Here is a 20282-nt window from a genome sequence, read left to right as displayed (position 1 = left end):
TAACATAAGTTGATTGTCTATTGTTATTGTTCGACATATTTCGATTAGTTGGTCAGAATATTCGATCAAATCACAGATCAGTAGAGTTTAGGTTGCAGTCGTTCTGAGGGTGATGTTTGTGGGTTGTGTATAAGCCGAGTAAGCATCATCCTTAGCATCATTAAAATAGACTTTAGTTTCTTTTTTTTTATTACTGATTATTGGAATTATTTTATAGAATGTCAGAGGAGGTACAGGAAATTGTAAGTAAAGTTAATGCAGACTTTTTTTAAAAAAAATAGCTTTAGGTTAGAAAGTGAAATTATTTGTGATAATTCCAGGATTGGGGAAGTGAGAAGTTGATGAAAGCTCAACAAACTATTGATGAAAATAAATGGGATATCGAAGCTTGGGGTGTACTTATTAGGGAGGCTCAAAATAGGTGGATTAATGATGTAAGACCATTTTTCGAAAGGCTTGTAGCCACGTTCCCGACAACAGGAAGATATTGGAAAATTTATATTGAACAAGAGGTATGCTGAATAATTTATTTCTTCTTTCCTCTTTATTTTTAGTATGTATTAAAGTTTGAGTCATTCTTCAGAAGTGAGTGTGATTTTGAATGTAAATTATACTTTAAAAACATGATCCAGTAATTTTAGGGAAAGCTTCTTAAAAATATTTATATTCATGTAATATAAAAACTTCCTTTGGTTTTATTTTTTATACCAAATTGTTTTGCCGAACTTAAAGTAATCCAGTCCTAATTAGGTATTTTTTTGTTACTAAAAGGGGAGCATATCACATAGCACCGGTTAAATTATTTATTCTAAAAAGGGAAATGAAGTTCTACTCTTCATTTAATTGAATGTCCCAAATGTTAATTTTGATTTTCATTAGCTTCAAATCAAATTATCGCATTCTCTATTGAAAATTTCCCAAACCATTAGTAAATCATCAAAATTGTTAGAAAGTAGCTGAAATTTTTATGTATAACAAAACTACATTAGCTCTAGACATTTTCTTAAAAAATTGTAAACTGTGGAAACAATAACTATAGACATTTTCAATGTTTCAGATGAAAGGAAGAAATTTTGAACGGGTTGAAAAGGTATGTGATGTTGTGTATACAGTATTATGTTGGATATTCATTTTGAAATATAAGTATAGTTTCTTGCAAAAGCAGGAATTTTTATTTCACAAGTGTCATTGAAACTTGGGAGGCAGTTTTATGCAACCATTTTGTATTTTTCTCTTCAAATTAAATACGTAGTTTAATATTTAACATAAATGCCAACAAAATAAAGTTCCAATGTTATGTGGTCTAAGAAAAGGTGATTAATTCCCGACTATACAAAAGTGGTTGAATAAGACTCCTTTCTGGGTTGAGAAACCATTAATAATTCTTTTCCTTTTATTATATACACGAAAATAGTCATAAGCACGAAAATGTGTGTTTCAATTTCATTTAAGGCTATTACAAATTATTGAGATTTTTTTTTTCTGAATTTCACGTGAGAAAATAGCATAGCTATAATAGAATTTCGAAATCATCGTCGTAACCTGAAAACATAGGCACAAGTTTACCTCGACTAATTTTTTTTTAACTAGAATATTAAATGGAAAATTAATGTTCTTTGTTTCGTGTTGGTTTTTGTTTTATTATTTTATTTATTACCTATTGTTTAATTATTATATAATTGGCTTCCTTTTTTTTTATTGGTTAAGAATCGAATCTCATATTGAAAAATAAATTAAACTTCAAAAGTATATTTAAAAATGTTTGGTTGGACAGTTGTACAAGGGTTGATCGTCAAGAACTGTTAGAAAAAGTGTAATTTTGAAATATACCAAGCTTTGATAATTTTTTTCTCTTGAAAAATAAAAATTCCCAAATTTTCTTTAAAATATATGAAATAGCCTCGTTTATAAGTTTTTTTAAAAAAATTTATAAGTATATACACTTTTTTACTATGCCGACTTAACATATTTTGAGATTAACGTTGCCAAAATTGGAAAAAACGTCACTTTCAGTTATTACGTTATAAAAATAACATAGCGTCTAACGCGTGAACCGATTTTCATGAATGAGGTGTCTTCATTCGATTTGGAATTTCATGTAGATGTGCCTTTGAGGATTCTAGATGATCTCCATGTATGTAAGCCCTCTGTAAAACTATTGTTACTAAATAACTAAATCTTAACCGGATTTTGATGAAACTTGGCAGAATGAAGGGGTTAGAAAGATCTAAGAAGACACTATGCACCATCCTCTTGTTACACCTACTATGGTGAAGAGTTGCAACTGTTTCAAATTGTCAACGCGTTAACCTATCTCCATGAATTTAACATTTAATCTGTACCTAATTAAATCGGCCAGCTTAAGATTCTAGCAGTTTGCGTGTAACTGCGTTTTTGGTTTTAAGGTATTAAGCTATTCACATGCAATTTTCAGCAAATATTTAAGTTGTTAACGTTGATTGGCTTTTGAAACGAATTCTGAATGAAAAGATTCTTTGTGATTGACTTATCAAGAATAAGCGCAGGCAGTACAAAAACTGTAATCGCAAAATGTACGTTGATAAGATACAGATTTTTCTTTTATGGTTTATTCTAAGAACCTCCTTGGTATTTTAAATTTTTATTCTTCAATAATAGCTCTTTCATAAAGGAAAAAACTAGTTTCAGGGCTTATAAAATAAGTGTTGCAAAACAAAGGTACTGCTATCTAAAATATCAATAGCAACTCCCTAGAGTTAGCAGTTATACTTGGGAAGACGTTTTTCAATTCGTTGAATGTATGATAAGCGAGAGTTTGTATGAGGGTATACTAAATTCAATTATTTACTCATTTCAACTGAATCTTCGTGCTAATGGTATCGCTGGAGAGGTCTGGGGTGTCAGTGTTGACTGACTATGATGTTCGCTGGAACGTCTGGGTACACTTCCAGATACAGGGTTGTTTCATGGATTCTAATTTAAAATTTTAAGCGTGTTTGTTTGTCTAATCTATCTTTCTAAATGGAATGGAATGACATGAATGCCATTTTAAAATTCTATTTTCTTAAAATCATGCTTGTGCTTGCCAATTTATCAATTTGAGAAATACATAAATTATTCGACTTAGTAATTCAAAAATAAGCTGGTTTCAACTTTTCCAAATTATTAATTCCAACTGAGCTCAGTTGGTAACGATTATTAAAAACTTTTCATACCTTAACAAGTTCTTGTTGAAGGTTGAAAAAGTACCGTTTCTCTAATTTTTTTAAAAATATTTTTGTATTAAATTCTGTGGGAATATGGCATGGGCCAGTTACGTATGTTTATTTTGTGCTGTTGAACAAACGCTTTACCTGGTTAACTAATTGTAGCCTAAAATATTGCATTTATACAAGAAATAATTTAATCATGGATGCATTCTCCAAACAGTTGCACATTTTGTAGCTTTCTCACCCAATAATAGAGGTGAGATTGGAAATAAATGAATGAAATGTTTGTTACTGTTAACAATTACTAAATTTCGGTGACATTTTTTTAAGGGTTTCTTTGCAGTAGTGACTAACGATTGCAAACAGCTTTTTGTAAGAAAAAAAAAAATAATGTATGAGAATATATAAGATGTAGTTTCAACAAAATATTTCTCTTACTAAACAAAAGAATCGAAGATTTCCAAAAGATTTATATTGTACGAGTGTGGTTAAACGAGCGCATGATTATTGTTAAAGCCGGTTTTTTGAAAGCAAACATGAGTGTATATCGAGAAGAAATTTACATTCCTAATTTCGTCTGTCTCAGCTTGCTTACTATTTGAAAACCCTCCACAGAGATTTAATTTTTATTTAATTTAATTTATTATTATTATTATTTAGAGAGAATTTTGACTTTATAAAACTTCTGGCCCACTCGAGTCCGATAGAATGTGACGCCAATATGATACAAAGTTTTTAAGAGTAAATTAGATTTCTCTGCACAAACCCTGATGATTCATCAACAGCTGAAGATCCAAAAACACATCGAAAAGCTGAACATAATGGCAAAAACAAGCTAGGGCAGTTGAATTCACTAATGTAGTCCTGCAAAACGAACGCAACCATAAGTTCTAAGTTTTATTTTTTCACACGTTTTGTGAAGATTCGATTACGAACTGTATCTCTTGATTTGATTGCTGTTTTCTCGTAGCTTTTTCCAGGCATATTGTTTTTTCATCTTGTTCCATTTCTTCAATAAAACGATTTTTTTTTCTTTTATTGATTTTACATGCGATAAACTATTGCCAGGTTCAGAGTAAGCTCTGTTAAACATAATTAACCGTTCAGTTAAAGAAAAGGAGGCACAAAATTTATGTTTGAAGTTGGAAGCTTAAGTTAAGGATTAAGAAGTTACCTTGCTCATTCTAACGTGTTTATTACATCTCGAATGGTTTCATCTGCAGTTTCCATCTTCTTTTACAATAAAAACCATTTTGATTCCTCATAATTTGTCAATATTTATATGTATTTGAAAGTTTTATTTAAATTTAATGATTGAATAGCGCCCACAAGTCGGAATTTATTTATTTGAAAGGTAAATTTAAACTTATTAACCATCTTCAGAATTTATGAGAATACTTTGGACTGACTTAGCTTTGTCCCGTTTCCTCCAGTCAAATCGTGTGTTGGCAAACGACTTTTTAGGGCGTGGAGGACTTTCATAAGTTATTAATTTAACATGATGGATTCTGGACTAAGACTGTTCCAACCTGTGATGATGAATTAAGGAAAAGTTGTCTTCATTCTGAGTTCTTTTTAATGTCTGAATTAAATGGTTGGGTACGAAGTAATTCATAAAAAAAAATTTCTTATTGGCAAATCTATTCTTATCAACCTCTGAAAAAAATGTTTACAATGTGATGTGATATCCTCAAAATTGAATTAAAGCTTCTAATCTAAATAATTATATCTCATTTTCTTAATCGGATTAATTAAGGTTTTTCAAGAGTTCTGAAGTAATTGGTGTCGCACCCATTTTTTGATTTCTAATAATTTCTAGTCAATTTGAGAAGATGGTTTCATCTTATTCATCACAATTGTTGGTTTGTACCTTTACTACAATATTTTTTTTTTTTTTAATTTCTCTTAGTAAGAAAAGAATTGCGATCATGTCAAATTGTTATACTTGAAAAGATTAGTTTATTTAAACTTCTATGTTTGCTTATATTTTGCAAATAATAATGAAGTGTTTTCTCTTTGCAAATCTAAGATTTGTAAATAAAATTCAATTCCTCTTATTTTCCTATTCCCCATCAAAAATTGTTTTATTTTTTTTATAATATGATTGTATAAATGTTATTAAAACTATGAACAAATTAAGAACTTTGTTTTTATACCTTTCTCATGTTATTTATAGAATCTTCTATTTTTATAAATTTAAGTTTTGATTTCTTTATTTAGTTGCATAAATAAATACACGTATAAAATTAAAAAACGTTTTCAGTTATTTTTGTTTTTTAGATTATGTTCCTATCAAAATATTTAAATCTTTCTTTAATTTCTTTGCCTTGGAACTTTAATGTAAGAAAACTTAATAAAATTGTTTCAGTCAATCTAAATTGTTTTCAATTTATTTTGTTCGCTCTATATTTTTACTATTATTTAATTATTTTAAAGCTTTATTATTTTCATTAAATTTAACCCATAAAATAAAATTAATAACCATAATTATAAATATTTCAGTGGATAAATTTTAGATTTTTTTTCTCTATGATAGAAAACTTTGCAAATTATACTTAATGTGTATTTTCTTTTTACACAATTTTGTTTATTTGCCGTTCGTTATTTATAGATAGTATTCTGTTGATGTTTGCTAAGTGATCGTAAAATCCTTAAAGATGTTCCCTCTAAAAAAAAAAACGCAATAAAGGATACAAAAAGAAAAACGTTTTTTCTTTTTTCTCAATTTCATCTAATCCATTTTATTTCTTTCCAAAGTTGCCTACTCCTTATAAAAACCTTGTTGGCAAACACACAATTCGATTCCATATAACGTACTTTTTTTTCCAGTATGATTCTTCAAAATGAAGTGGTATGTTTGTATGTATTTATATATACATGTATAAGATGGTAAGATGCATAATTACCGGTCCATTGGAGTATTTTAGAATTAATATTAAGTAGAAATTTATGTTGTCTAAATTATTTTGGTAAGTATGCGATCAATATCCACTAATCAAATGTTTTCAATGATTATTCTATTTAAATATGGCTTAAAATATGTTTTATTTTCTTACCTACTTTATTATTCTCTTTTACTACCGGTAATGTTTAATAAGATTATTTTAGCTTAAACTTGTATTGGAAATGAAATAAATTAGATTATTTTTCTTGCTTTAAACTATCAAGAAAATATATTTGTTGCCAACATTCACGAATAACTGAATAATAATTATGATTGACAGTGTACTTTAAACCTGGAATGTTTATCAAAAGTCAATAGTTCAGTGCACTACACTCTCAGTGGAGATCCCGCGTTCGATTCCACCAGTCTATCTTAGACTCTCGAATCCCCTGTAGCTCACTGACCGCCAGTGGATAATGTTGTCTAAATTGGGTGAATACTCTTCGGATACTTAGTGGTGCCGAAAACGGATTGGAGTGACAATTTCGATGAACCCTAAAAGAAAAAAGATCAATTTATTATCTCTTAACTTTTTTGCATAATTACATTTTAGGTAATCACATTTAAATTTTATAAATAATGGTTTTTTGTCAGTTAAATTCAATGTTTTGTTTATAAATATTTTTCATTCTTTGTCTCAGGTTGTTGTAGAAAGAGCTTCCAAGTCTGTCCTTCATTTCAAATTTCCTACTGATAGTCCATTTACCTCTTCCTCTCGGCTAGCTATTTTAGGCGTCCATTTGAAACTCCTTTTTTTTTTGCCCATCGATTTTTGTCTATTCGTGGGCCAAAAGTTTTTAGCTACGTTGCTTTTGGCTTTTACAGTCGCTCCAAAACAACTGAAATTGAAGTGCAGATTTTTTTTTTTTGTTACACATTTCTGTTGAATAAGACTTTTTTTAAAATAACTAATGCCTAGCGTAGGAGTCGCTTTTTTTTAGCCTTGGTGATTAGTGGGTCAGATAGGGCACTAACTAATACCATACCGTTCAATAGATCTATATGTGACTTACACCTCTATGAAAGAATAAAATTCATTTTAGATGTTGGAAAAAGGTTCTATCCTGAACATGAAATGTGCAACAAAGCAGTAAATCTCTTTGATGATACTCCACTTAAAGTTAAGCCTAACTTATAGAATTTCATTTAGAATAGAAGACTGGTGACGCCACTAGCCTAAGCTAATCTCCTTCCTTGTACTGGAGTCAGCGTCTTTTACGTTATACTCTTAACAAATATAATAGCAAAACATTCTTTCGGGCATTTTGTGATATGCCATCCTTATATAAACTAAAAAATATCACAAGTTCATCGAGAAATATTTCACACAATCTTTTCCTCTATCAGCTACACAGTTCGTGACACTATTCTTCTATCATTTTTTTTTCGAACACTAAGCGAGTTGATCATAACGGGTTTATCCCTTTACTGAAGTAAGTCTTTAAAGAACAGGTTTCTTGCAATGGTTTTAGCACATCGACATCTATGGGCATTTGTACTTTATGATTATTTTTGTCGTGTACTTATTACGAGGTTTCTACACATATCCTTTAGATTTTCCCATAAATTTGGGATTCAAAGTTACCATGGTAATTGTCTTAGTATCATATGTTTATTTTTCTGAATATTTAATAATGCAAGTTACTGTTAGCATTATTGAAAAATCATTTCTAGATATGCAAGTTTTTTGTTTAACATGTATGATTAATTTAAAAATTTCTTTTTATATAAAACAAAAAGCTGAGCTTTCATAGCCCCGAATCTAAATTACCAGAAACTTACTTTATTAGATAGTACACATAGTTCAAACTTAACAAAGCATCAATAAAAAACAAAAAATTCGAAAGTTTGATTATATATCACTTCACTAAACTCCTCTAAATTTCTTATTTAAAGTAAAGTCTCTTGCGTTCTTAAAGGAGAGAAAGTTAACTTCATCCGTTGGCACTTCGTTTTTAAAACATTTGTAGTAGATTCGAATTTATTCTTTTTGTTCCTGTGTTCTTTGGTAATGTGTGAGTGAATATATTGGATTAATCACAAAAAGTACAAACTAGTTTTAATACAGTTGCCTGTTGAGGCAGCTTTTAAATTGATTTAAGAACATGATTCCAAACCTTTCTTTCATCGTGGAGTCTAGTTGAACAAATGGGCCGTATCAGAAGGCTGAACGAATGTGGTTTTACCTATATTAATCTGAATTTCTCATTCTGCATCAAATAACATTACTTGATCGGCAATTACTATTTTTATTGTTTTTCTTTTGCTGATTTCTATAGGAAATATGGAAGTCTCCGATTAGTTGTTTGAAGTACTGGCGTTACTTCTTAATAACTAAAATATAAATCAAGGGACACGGTCGTTAAGAAGAACTATTTATATCCCATCATTTTCCTAGTTGATTTGCACGTAAGTTTTCCAAGTTCCTGGCGGGGTTTATAGTTTCATTCATTATCAGAAGTTTTTTTTTAGTTAGATGTACAGAATTGATTATTACTTCTAAAGATTCTCTCGTTCACAATTCTAGTTCACTTAGTGAACTATTATAGAACAAGTTAGGTGGACTACAGAATCTTTGTGAGTGGAAGTCATATCTCTACTTCTTGGATTAATGTCAGAAACCAAAAAGAATAAGACTATCGTGCAATGATGGATAAAATCAACGTTGTTAGCATTGCGTAACCAAACACATTTTTATCATTTTACCCCATCTTCCAGCTTAAAATTTATAGTTTTTTTTTAAACTATTGAGTCGCATTTAATTGTCATTTCTTGTAATATATAAAAACTAACTAGTGGTTGACGAGTTATCCTCTCTTTAGAATTGCTTAGTGTAAACTTTTAAATCTTTCTGGAATAGCAGAAAGCATATTGTCTTGGAATGTTTCCGAGTTGATTTGCAACTATCTTAGTTCGGATTTTTTTGTTTTCTACTCAATGCTTGAAGAACTTTTTCGGGTCACAATAGTTCTACTGTTTTCAATATTTTATACAAAAGAAATGTTAGTAACAGTATTATATCTTAGAAGTGTGCCATTACTGCAAATTTTAAGTCCTAATTTAATAAGCTTAATATGTCTATTGATACCCTAGTCAATATTGGAAAACGACTTATTGACGTAAGTGTTTCGATTTTCTGAATGTAAGAAGAAAGTGCTGACTCATTTGTACAGCTGCATGAATATTTATTGCTGAAATGAATGAATTACTATTTTATAATTTGAATAACTTACTTTTTGGTGTAGTAGTTTTACTTTAAATACCTAAATTGTTTTGGTTTTGTTTCATTTTAGGGGTATTTCTTTTTATATTATTTTTTAAGCTTCTTACTCTGCTTTGAAATAATTGTAATTATTGCTATTTTTAGATCAACTGGGCCACCATCTAAACCAATTCAATGTATAATTATGTGCTTATAAAAATGAATGTATGATGTTTTTTAAAATAAACATTATGCAAAGTAATAGTTTTTGTTTTTCCTTTATATTTCAGCTTTTTCAAAGATGCCTTATTAAAGTACTTAACATTAAGCTGTGGAAACTTTATCTTGCTTACGTGAAAGAAACAAAAGCTGCACTTTCAACTTTTAAGTAAGTGATAACTACAATTATTCGAGAATATGCTTTATAAAACGTTTAAATTAAACGTAATTTTGTATTGGATAAGTAACTGTTAAGTTCTTTATGTTTGTTAACATCAAGAAAGAAATTTAGTTATTTTTACAATCTTTACAATTAAATTATTTACACCTTTCGAAGTTTCATTGTTTCGCACTGAAGCAGACAATAGAAAAGGTAAAATAATATCTTTGATCAGTTGTACAATTTATTGATATTAAATTATATTTAAGTACTGTAAATAATAATAATTTTTATCGATTATATTATAAGCGGTTGGCCTCTTAGAAATCACTTCTCCAGGCTTCTTTACTTGTATGGTCAGTGATAAGCTAAAGCTCTGAAAGTAAGAAAGTTCTCATCTTTGCAGCTATGTAGAATATCTGGTACCTTCTAATTCTTGCACTTCCTTTGTTTAAGAGGTCTCCCGGTATAGCAAGTTCAAGTTGAACGAAAAAGTTAATGGCCAATCCTATACCAGGTTAGTAATTGGCCAGAAATAAATCTCCATTCATCGGTCTCTGTTTAATTATTTGTATACTGTAATGCCATGTGCCATGTATGAAACACCGTCTTGATTTGTCGGATATGACTTGTATCATTAATATGTTGTAATTGTCACAAAAATAAAGCAGGTGTATGATTCAGACCTTTTAGCCAACATCGTCACAGCCATTTGCACTCACAGCAATTAACTGCAGCTACAGACATATTTATTCATTATGTTGATGTTGCATTCTTATAGAGCTTTGTACTGTTGAAAACGCTTACTGTAGATTTCAATTAATCAATGTAATATAAGTAAATAAAAAAATAAATATTTTTAAAAATATTTATTACTATCAATTGAAACAATTTCTAAACATAAACTATTTTGGAAAGCTATTTATGCTCAGGAGCTAATTTTGCCGTCCTATGATTCCCCGTCACCGGTGAATTCGTTCGCCAGCCTTCAGTACCTGCACAAAATTACAAAACAGGTAATCAGTAGGTTCGTTCCAGAAAATTGATTATAGTAAATTGAAAAGAAATAAATCATAACTATTGTATACCAACTGTAAACTAAATACCTTTTCTTGTGCCGATTCTTGCAAATAGATGGGTACATGGAATTCAGATTTTCAACTTTCTTATACAACTTCCATGCAATTTATATAATATATTTTCTTCATATCTAGTTTAAAGAACCTGGGATTTTCAATTTCCGTCCTACTTTCTTCGCTAAATGGAAATGATCTGTCAAAGGTGTAACCAAGGGCTACATTGAAGAACTCTTATACTAAGCTTACTGTAGTAATGGAAAAATCCAGGAATCAAACATGGCAAGAGCTAATGCCTAAATTGTGCAAAACTAAAACTGAGGACATCCTCAAACCTCAGTTAGAAGCCAGAGACGACAAGACCTACTAAATTCAGGAAGCTCTTCCAAAGGATAGGGTTTCTTAATTATCTTAAGAAATTTTGTTTTGGTAAAGTAAGAACGACCTTACATATTGTAACTTCTTTGCAGTAGGTTGCGACAAGAGATTTCCAATTTATTTTGATGCCAGAGAAAATCAAATCGTAAAAACAACTGGTAGGTAAATTCCTGGCCCTTGTAAAAAGTCTATAAAGTATACGTATAGGCCCAAGGGCAGTGAGATTGCGATATATATATATGTATTTTGAAAGTTGAGGTTTTCATTCGCATTTCATATTCTTATCTTCCTAATCAATTTAATAGCCTTCTTTCTTTGGAAACAAAAGCCAAGTTAATTACAGATACAGCTTTGGAGGACTTTAAAGGTCAGTATTATCTTGCACTCTTGAGAACTGCAAGATTTAAAAAGAAGAAACATGACTCTTTATTCGTCTGGCATCGATTCATAACACTATTATCTTTTGTTTCAAATCTCTTTCATGTCTCTTTCTATAGCGATGTAAGGAGATATACATCTCTCTGTCTCTCACATATCTTTCAACAGTTACCATTTTCTCTTGATAAAATATACCTTAGTACGAAAATTATTTTCACTGGCTGGTTTTAAACATCAAATTTCATTTTTTTTCCAGAGAGAAAATGGCGCAGGCATATGATTTCGCTTTAGAAAAAATTGGAATGGACATTCAGTCTTACAGTATTTGGAACGATTATGTTATATTTTTAAAGGGTGTGGAAGCAGTTGGTTCGTACGCTGAAAACCAAAAAATTACGGCTGTTCGAAAGGTTTGGTTTTTAATTTTTACAAAAATTGTGCATTAATTGCAAGAAATAAATTATTATTTTTTTTAAAGGGTGCTGATACTAAAATTACATTAGTAACTTTTTGAGCTGTAGGTCACTCCATCAATATAAAGAATAGAAAAAGTAATAATAATTGCATTAAAAATAAGCGATATTATTCTATTACTGGGGTTTTATTAGTCATTGATTGAAAAATTGTAGTTTTGGTTACAGAACCATTGAAAAAGAATTCACTGTGAATATTGCATAAAAATAAATTTATATGCATAAAAAAGTTGATGTATTTGATCTTCGCAGTCTCACATTAGAATATATTGTCATTAACACAATTATGGTCAATTAATAAGTGGTATACTCACTAATATGAGAAAGGGCGTAATGTGGGAATCAAGATTCAATATCTTTTTATTCAAATAAATCACTTGTGCCCTACTCTTAGTGAACTGAGTGCTACCAATGATTACACCAAGATGTTAAAGACCATGGAGAAGAGATTTTGACTATGGGAGACATGCATTGACCTGCTCATTCTTCAAAATCAAATAGAACATCTTTTTTATGTTCATAGTGAATTAGTGTTTTCATTGGCTTTGCTCTACAATTCTTTCATCTCTGGTTAACCAACCCTAATACCGCTTTAATAGAGTGATTTCAACGACTTCGTCATTTTTGCATTCAGCACCTAAGAAAAAAAACTAAAAACCATTATTTCCTCTGCAACATTTTGATTTTTAAGCCTAGAATAGGATTTTTTTTTTTTATTTGAATAGCTTCCTTAGAAATACTAAGAAATTCTATATTTGTTTTAACATAGGTATATCAGCGAGGTGTAGTTAATCCAATGTTAAAAATAGAAAATTTATGGAAAGATTATATGTCTTACGAACAAGGAATAAATCCAATAATCGCTGAAAAGATGGCCATGGAAAGAAGTAGGGATTATATGAACGCAAGGAGAGTAGCAAAAGAATTTGAAGCAATTACTAGGGGATTAAGTAGAAGTATTCCATCGGTTCCTCCAACTGGTAGTTTAGAAGAAATTAAACAAGTAATTATTTAGAGTTACTATTGGTATAGTAAATATCTAACTAGCGAATCATTTAATATCTTTAGTTGATGTTAAAATAATCTTGTTAATTTAGGTAGAATTGTGGAAAAAATACATTGCTTGGGAAAAAAGCAATCCGCTGCGGAGTGAGGATACTGCCTTAGTAACCAGAAGAGTTATGTTCGCATTTGAACAATGTTTGCTTTGTTTAGGACACCATGCCGATATTTGGTATGAAGCAGCCCAGTTTTTGGACTATAGTTCTAAAGTGCTTACAGAAAAAGGGGTAAGTAAAGTTTATATCTTTAATTATTATCCTTTTTGATTGAATGATCTGTTTTTTCCTAGGTGATTTAATTCATTAAGATGTTACGAACCGTAGGTTCAGTAAGTAATAAATGAAATGTTTACCAATTTCAGGATGTAACCTCAGCTAAATTATTTAACGATGAAGCTGGTAATATGTTTGAGCGTGCTACAAGCTCAATACTGCGTCATAATATGCTTCTTCATTTTGCTTATGCTGATTTTGAAGAAGGAAGATTAAAATATGATAAAGTCCACCAGATTTATCAACGTTTTCTAGAAATACCAGATATTGATCCTACGCTTGTAAGTATTTATGAAAAGAACAAGTAAACATAACTTGTTGTAACGAATAAAATATTAGGGAGAAATAATTTTTCTTTAATCTGATTAAAAATGTACCCATCTTAAAAAAACGTAACCAAAGCAGTTTGATAGGGCAGGACAAGAAATACTATTAGCTCCTAAGAGGAGAAGGACCTCTCGAAAGTAGAATAAGCTATTAAAAGTCACAGTTTGTAACCTTTTCTGACTTTCTTTTGAAAAAAAAATTGGTTTTAGAGTTATTTAGTGAAAACTGTATCTTGATTATGGAAACAGTAGCTTTCCTAAACAAAAACTAAAACGCATTAATAGCTAAGTTTTTGATTTTTTAAAAAAAAAAGAAAAAAGAGATGGATCTCTCCTTAATATGTTTTTTGTCTAAAACTATGTTTTTTTATACTTATCACAAGTTAATATATTTAAATTCCACGTACTAAACAAATAACAATTCATTTAAGAACATAATATACAAATAATTTTAACTTTCAGACCTATGTTCAGTATATGAAGTTTGCAAGAAGAGCTGAAGGAATTAAATCTGCAAGAAATGTTTTTAAAAAAGCACGAGAAGATATTCGTTCGAAATATCAGGTATATTTCTGCAAAGCTAATATGCATTGCTGTACTGGGTTCGATTCCCTACTATATTATAATATTTAACTACTATTTTCTGAATTTAATAGGTTTTTGTAGCTGCCGCTTTAATGGAATATTATTGCAGTAAAGATAAAAATATAGCATTCAGAATATTTGAATTAGGTTTGAAGAAATTCGCGAGTAATCCTCAATATGTGTTATGTTACATAGATTATTTGTCACATTTAAATGGTACAAATATTTTTATTTTTAATTATAATGGAAGTATTATATAAGTTTTTGATTATATTTAGAATTATTTTTCTCTTTTCAGAAGATAACAATACTCGAGTACTGTTCGAAAGAGTTTTAACTTCAGGAAGTTTAGAACCTGAAAAATCTGTGTAAGTAAAATAATGTTAAACAACTTTATTTATTTTTTTATTCAAAAAATGATAAACTTAATAACATGCTCTAATTATTTTAAAGAAATAATTAAGAAGAATCTTATTCCCGAAATAAACTTATTCCATGTGTAAAAAAGAAACATTCTCAGTGATTTCAATTTGTAATTCCGTTTTGAAACTACCGTCGCTTCCGACACAAATATTATTCACTAAAATATATCCTAGGTAAAATTAGAAACGCTTATGTGGAGCTTCAGGATGTCTCTGCTTCCGAGCTTGATAAGAAAACACTTTTAGAGTAAATGAGAAAACGTATTTGTTAGTGTTAGTGTAAAAACAAACGTTGCCAACTGCAGTTCTGGCTTTAAATTTTTAAAACTACAGCGTCTAAATATTTGTACGAACCTGGAGAGAAAATATGAAAATATTTTCTTTCAATTCACCGATTTTCGGCGTCATCTTTCTTGAATTTCCACCCTGCACGTTATATTACCGTCATCCTTATGAGAACGTTTGCAACGGTTGCATTCTCGAAATAGATGCTTGAAAGGTTTAAATAAATTTTTTTAAATTAGGTGAATGAAAAAATGTACTAAATGTAACTATTGAAAATTGAATTAGAGAAATCGTGCGTTCACTTCAGATATTTATTCTCTCAATCGTTTGCAAAAATTTATTTAAACCTTTCAAATTTGTAATTTTTTAAATAAGACATTTGAACTTCACATTATTTATTTTGCAGAGAAATATGGAATAGATTTTTAGAATTTGAATGTAATATAGGCGACTTAGCAAGTATTGTTAAAGTAGAAAAAAGGAGAAGTGCTGTCTTAAGCAAGGTATGTTTTATTAAAATACGAATTTCAAGAAAAACAAAAATATATTGGCTAAAGTAGTTTTAGAAATAAAGTGTGCATGTTAGCACTTTCTTGCATTTTTTCCCTCGCTTCCTGTTTTTTTTATTTTATATAGTAACTATTGCTTTTTAGTAAAATAATGCATGTTACAGATCAGATGTGAAAACAGCATGTTACAAAAAAAAGATGGTAATATTTTGGGAGGAGCTTCACCTACCCATAATTCATGTTCCCTAAATCCTTCAATCTCAATCCTACAAAATCGCCTAATAGAAAGCTCTGCTAATGAATTGCTTGAACAGGTTTCAATTTTTGTGTTTTATTATTACGGATTTTTTATATTTTCGAAACGATTTTAAACGTGACCACGTTAGGCTGGGAATGGTGTGGTTGTCAATCGAAAAATAATGGAGATAATAGAGATCTCATCAGATATCCACAATCAGATTAATAGGCCCCGAGTTGAAACTCTCCAAGTTTCACAGTAGGAGAGTTAGTTTTGTTTTTTGCAAACCTTTTCGCCTAAAATAAACGAAATTTACATTAATGCTCGAGTTGAAAATTTCTAATGTTCTGTTCTATTGTCTGCTCTTTTTCTGACTTAGGCTCTTTTCATTTAAATCCGTTGGGTAGAAAGCACTAGTGTGACTCAAGAAGGTGCCAATAGACGGAAAGGTAGAAAAGGAAACTCTTTTAGTTAATTCCCGTGTGACTTGGGTGTTGGCCAACCACTCACTTAGCACCTAATTTTATTCCTTAAAGAGCAAAATACTATACATTATTTGAAGAAAAATAGAGTATTTTTTTTATCCGTTTTACATATATGTTGGCATTCTAATCCTTCTATGAAAATCAGAAGCAGAATTTGGTCCACGATATGTAAGTAAACTCTCTTTTCACATTGAGTATGTCGAGCTCCGAGCACCTTTTAACATAACCGTCTAAAATGGAATCGGTTAAAAGTGGTCTTGTCAAAAGATTTCATTTAACAAAAAGCTGGTCACATTTAAAATCGACAATAGACTTAAGAGGTTTTCGTAATTATAATTTTTAAAGCCTAAAAGAGAATGCTAAATGAAAAATATTCCTCATAACTGTAACAATCTTAACTCCTAACAAAGCTTAAACTCTGATATTTTTACTTCTTTTTTTTTTTTTAAGCTTTAGTATGTTGCTTTTCAAGCTTTTAAAGCCTTAGTATGTTGCTTCTTTTGTGTTATCTATTTATAAATGCATGATCCTTTAAAATATGTTCATATGTATGTCTTTTAAACTTGTTAACATTCATAAAAATTTATTATCTAAAGTAGATTATTTCGCCTTCTTAAATTTAAACTAATACTTTTGTCATGTATAGATAGCAGAATTTGAAGGAAAAGAAACTGCACAACTGGTAGACCGATATAGATTTCTTGATCTATATCCTTGTACTATTGCTGAATTAAAGTAAGGAGGACAATGAAAAATTATGTTACATTTAATAATTAATAAAAATATTATTAATAAATATTGATATTATTTTTATAGATCTATCGGATATAATGAAGTTACTACTAGGACTACTAATATTAAAAATGCTATCCATTCTACAGTTCCGGGCTTTATAGCGGATGGTTTGGACGACGAAGGAACTCAAAGGTTAATACCTAGGCCGGATGTTTCACAAATGATACCATATAAACCAAAACTGAATGCTTATCCTGGAGAACATCCTGTACCAGGTGAAACATTACATTCTTTTGCATAAAATTTAGCGATTAATGAAAACATTGTTGGAAAATATCAAGCGGGAAAAACACGCGGCTTGCTTTTGACTTTTTAAAGTTGCTTGGGACAAATTAATACTTTGAAATTAGAGGCAAAAGCCTCTAATTAAATCTCTGTATTATTGGGAATTTAACCGTCTACCCTCTAGTTACTGATACTTTGAAACAAACATGCTGCTAAAATTTCGAGTTTGCAGTTAGTCTACTAATATACCAGTAGCAACTGTGATAAATAGATTAAGAGGAATTGGTTCATAATATGTTCCAAATTATTTTATTTTTTGTTTAAGTTTATATGAACCTTGAATAACATTCCAAAAACCCACGTATATTGAGGCACTTTATATGTAAAACTAAGGTCATCTTTTTTCCAGATCAGATAATCAAAAAACTGTTAATTTTTTGCTTCAAATCATTGCGAATTCTCACACAAAATTACTTGCATAATCTTTTTTTTTAAAACAAGCTAGCTTTACAAAGTAATATTTTGCTAACTTTGAAAAAAATCATGTTTTTTTTTTTCAGGTGGAGCATTTCCTATGCCTCCTGCAGTTGGTCACTTATGCTCTTTACTGCCTCCCCCACAATGTTTTCACGGACCATTCGTCGCAGTGGATAGACTTATAGATATTTTTTCGAAAATACAGTTACCAGATGCACGTAAGTGTATTTAGTGATAAAGTTCAATAATCTTTTTTTTTTTATTTTGGTACTCATTAAATCTTATAAATTACTTCTAGCTCCCGTACCGCAAGGTGATAATGGATGTGATACTCGGCTGTTTGATTTAGCCAAATCTGTTCATTGGATAGTAGACAACGATGAAGGATCAGCTTCAAAACGGCGTAAATTAGGTGAGGACAGTGATGATGAAGAGAATATGGCACCTCCAGTTAATGATATTTATCGACTAAGGCAACAGAAACGTGTTAAATAGATTATTTAAATAATTTTCTTTTCGTAAATTTGTAAATATCGATTTTAATTGATGTTGATTCATCAATTATTTTGCTGAACACTATTTTTCTTTTTTATTTTCATGTAAATGTAATTAGTAATTGTATATCTTTGATGAATTTGAGAAATCCAACATGTTTTTTAAATAAAATTATTAAGGACCAGTAGAATTTAATTACTGGAAATGTTCTTAATAAATCAACTTTTAGGTTTTTTTCTCTCTCTTTCTCTCTTACGATAGAAAGATAGTTTCTTTATAATTTTTTTTGTTATTTAATGAAATTCTTATTTCTACAATATTCCAACTCATTGAAAAAACTTTTTACACGTATATGACTAATAACAAAATATGAAATGTAATATAAGAGTCTTGCCAAAGTTATACAGATTTATGTTTAAAAAAAAAAAAAAAATAGTAATAAATAAAAATTCATAAATGTAGTCTACGTGATTATACTTAAAAAATATGATTGGTTTAACAATGTAAATAAATTAACTTTAACAAGTATCTGATTTATTTATGTTGTCTTTGCTAACGAAAGGAATATTATTTTGGCCAGAGTGTAATACGGAGGCGAGGCCCCTTTTAAGTTGGATGCTTCCCATTCAGTCGTAGAGAAAAAGTAAAAAAGAAATGACAAGTAATAATTTGTATTTTTTTTACTTTAAGGCGCGACAACATCGAAGTTGGCGCCCAGAGCTTTTTCAGTGCACTTCCCGGCCTCTAGACAGCGGTCTCTCGTTACAGACAACTATGTTTATCCCCGGATAGTGACTTGTAACAAGCTTCTGGAAAGAGAGAATCTAAGTGCCAGCAGCATGATTCGAAAATGCGTTTTCCGCCTTGGAATCCACAATATGCCAACTGCTTTAAATAATAAAAATAACGCAGGAAGCTCTAAATTTACATTTTGTTGGAGGAAACACGATGGAACCGTACTGTACCCCCAAGTTAAAAAAACTGTCGACCGGTCAGAGCATTAGAAAGCACTTAAGATCTTACATTTATTAGAAATATTTTTCAATAATAATTCGAATGATGGCTCCCCTTAAAAAGAATTAATATTAAGTACTGTGAGAAGTATGAAAATAAATTTCCAAAGATCTGAGAAAATTCCCAAACTGAAAGTAATTATTGGACAGTTTTTTGAGATTTTAAAAAAAAAAGGCACAAGAAGTTAGTACTCTAAACTTCGTAGTTATTATATATTTAAGTTCTATACCTTTTATTTGTTCTATGCTTTATATTTATTATAAAACCTAATTATTACAAATAATAATCTCAGATATATAAATAATATTCAACTCTGTCATAACTGAAAAATTAAACTCATCGTCACGGTAGCAAGCACTTCTTTAGTGTCCATTCTGTGGCGCCTAAAAATTTGTTCGGAATAGCCCCCGTTTCCTTTTTTGCATTGAATTTAAAGTTTATATTTATAGATCATTAATTAAGCAAGTAACTACCTATGGCTAGCGACACCCACTCACCTCTGAAGTTTTTGACAATTCATTGAGAAGCGAGTATGTTTCAACTATTCTATAGTATGGAGTGCAGAGGGTTAAAAATTATATCAAGATACCTAGAGAAGTATTAATAACAAAAACTCACTTTTAATTGTAGAAAGAGCTTAAAGACTGCGAATGTTCTAGATATCTATCACTTGCTTTCAAATGTTCAATCCGTAAATCTTTGAAAAATTTTGTCTGACATTTCAAATGAAGCGTCACTTCGCTACCTGGATTGCTCAGCTAATAATTATTTATTTATTAGTGGATATTTTACGTTCTCTTTTGGTTTTGAAGAAGATAATTACCCTTCTTTGTCACCTTACCTGATGGGACAGAATCCTCATCTCAACAAAAGAGATTGAGCATACTTATACTAAAAATGGAAATTATATTTATTCTTACAATTGTCGACCCAGATAAATCTTAGTAACTGATATCACTCATGAAAAAATTATTTTCTCTTTATTTATTAAAACAAACAACAAATCCTAATGCAGCACAGTATAACCTAGAATTAGATAACCTATCATAAACTTACAATGATATTTGCGTATTT

At 29.9% G+C, this 20282-nt stretch overlaps 1 protein-coding gene and 2 long non-coding RNA genes across 5 annotated transcripts; 1 reads left to right on the top strand and 2 right to left on the bottom strand.

Annotated features, from left to right (window-relative positions):
- Nucleotides 1-43: 43 nt before the first annotated feature.
- On the top strand, nucleotides 44-18722 carry su(f) (cleavage stimulation factor subunit su(f)). Of its 3 annotated transcripts, XM_074127982.1 has the most exons (17): nucleotides 44-242; nucleotides 321-512; nucleotides 1058-1090; nucleotides 9625-9722; nucleotides 11802-11955; nucleotides 12788-13021; nucleotides 13116-13307; nucleotides 13442-13633; nucleotides 14141-14242; nucleotides 14335-14479; nucleotides 14562-14631; nucleotides 15377-15473; nucleotides 15644-15793; nucleotides 16849-16937; nucleotides 17019-17212; nucleotides 17783-17917; nucleotides 17998-18722. In XM_074127982.1, exons 1-17 carry the CDS (start codon nucleotides 219-221, stop codon nucleotides 18192-18194), a joined length of 2298 nt encoding a protein of 765 aa, XP_073984083.1. In that variant the 5' UTR covers nucleotides 44-218; the 3' UTR covers nucleotides 18195-18722. The 3 variants fall into 3 exon arrangements, with proteins under 3 accessions (XP_073984083.1, XP_073984084.1, XP_073984085.1); XM_074127983.1 differs by lacking the exon at nucleotides 15644-15793 and having other exon boundaries at nucleotides 49-242; XM_074127984.1 differs by lacking the exons at nucleotides 44-242; nucleotides 321-512; nucleotides 1058-1090 and adding an exon at nucleotides 6475-6685.
- Nucleotides 3518-6223, bottom strand: LOC141454129 (uncharacterized). Its single transcript, XR_012458453.1, has 3 exons — nucleotides 5883-6223; nucleotides 4363-4717; nucleotides 3518-4270 (listed from the first exon to the last, which is right to left on the bottom strand). It is a non-coding gene; the product is annotated as an uncharacterized lncRNA (long non-coding RNA).
- LOC141454127 (uncharacterized) lies at nucleotides 9938-20277 on the bottom strand. The gene is made up of 2 exons (XR_012458451.1): nucleotides 19827-20277; nucleotides 9938-10708 (listed from the first exon to the last, which is right to left on the bottom strand). It is a non-coding gene; the product is annotated as an uncharacterized lncRNA (long non-coding RNA).
- Nucleotides 20278-20282: the final 5 nt, after the last annotated feature.

Source organism: Rhodnius prolixus, unplaced genomic scaffold, assembly GCF_049639745.1.
Source record: "Rhodnius prolixus isolate KJV_2025 unplaced genomic scaffold, Rpr scaffold_9, whole genome shotgun sequence".
NCBI classification, from domain to species: Eukaryota; Metazoa; Arthropoda; class Insecta; order Hemiptera; family Reduviidae; genus Rhodnius; species Rhodnius prolixus.
Note: the sequence above shows the minus strand (reverse complement) of the source record. Positions and strands in the feature narration are given on the sequence as shown.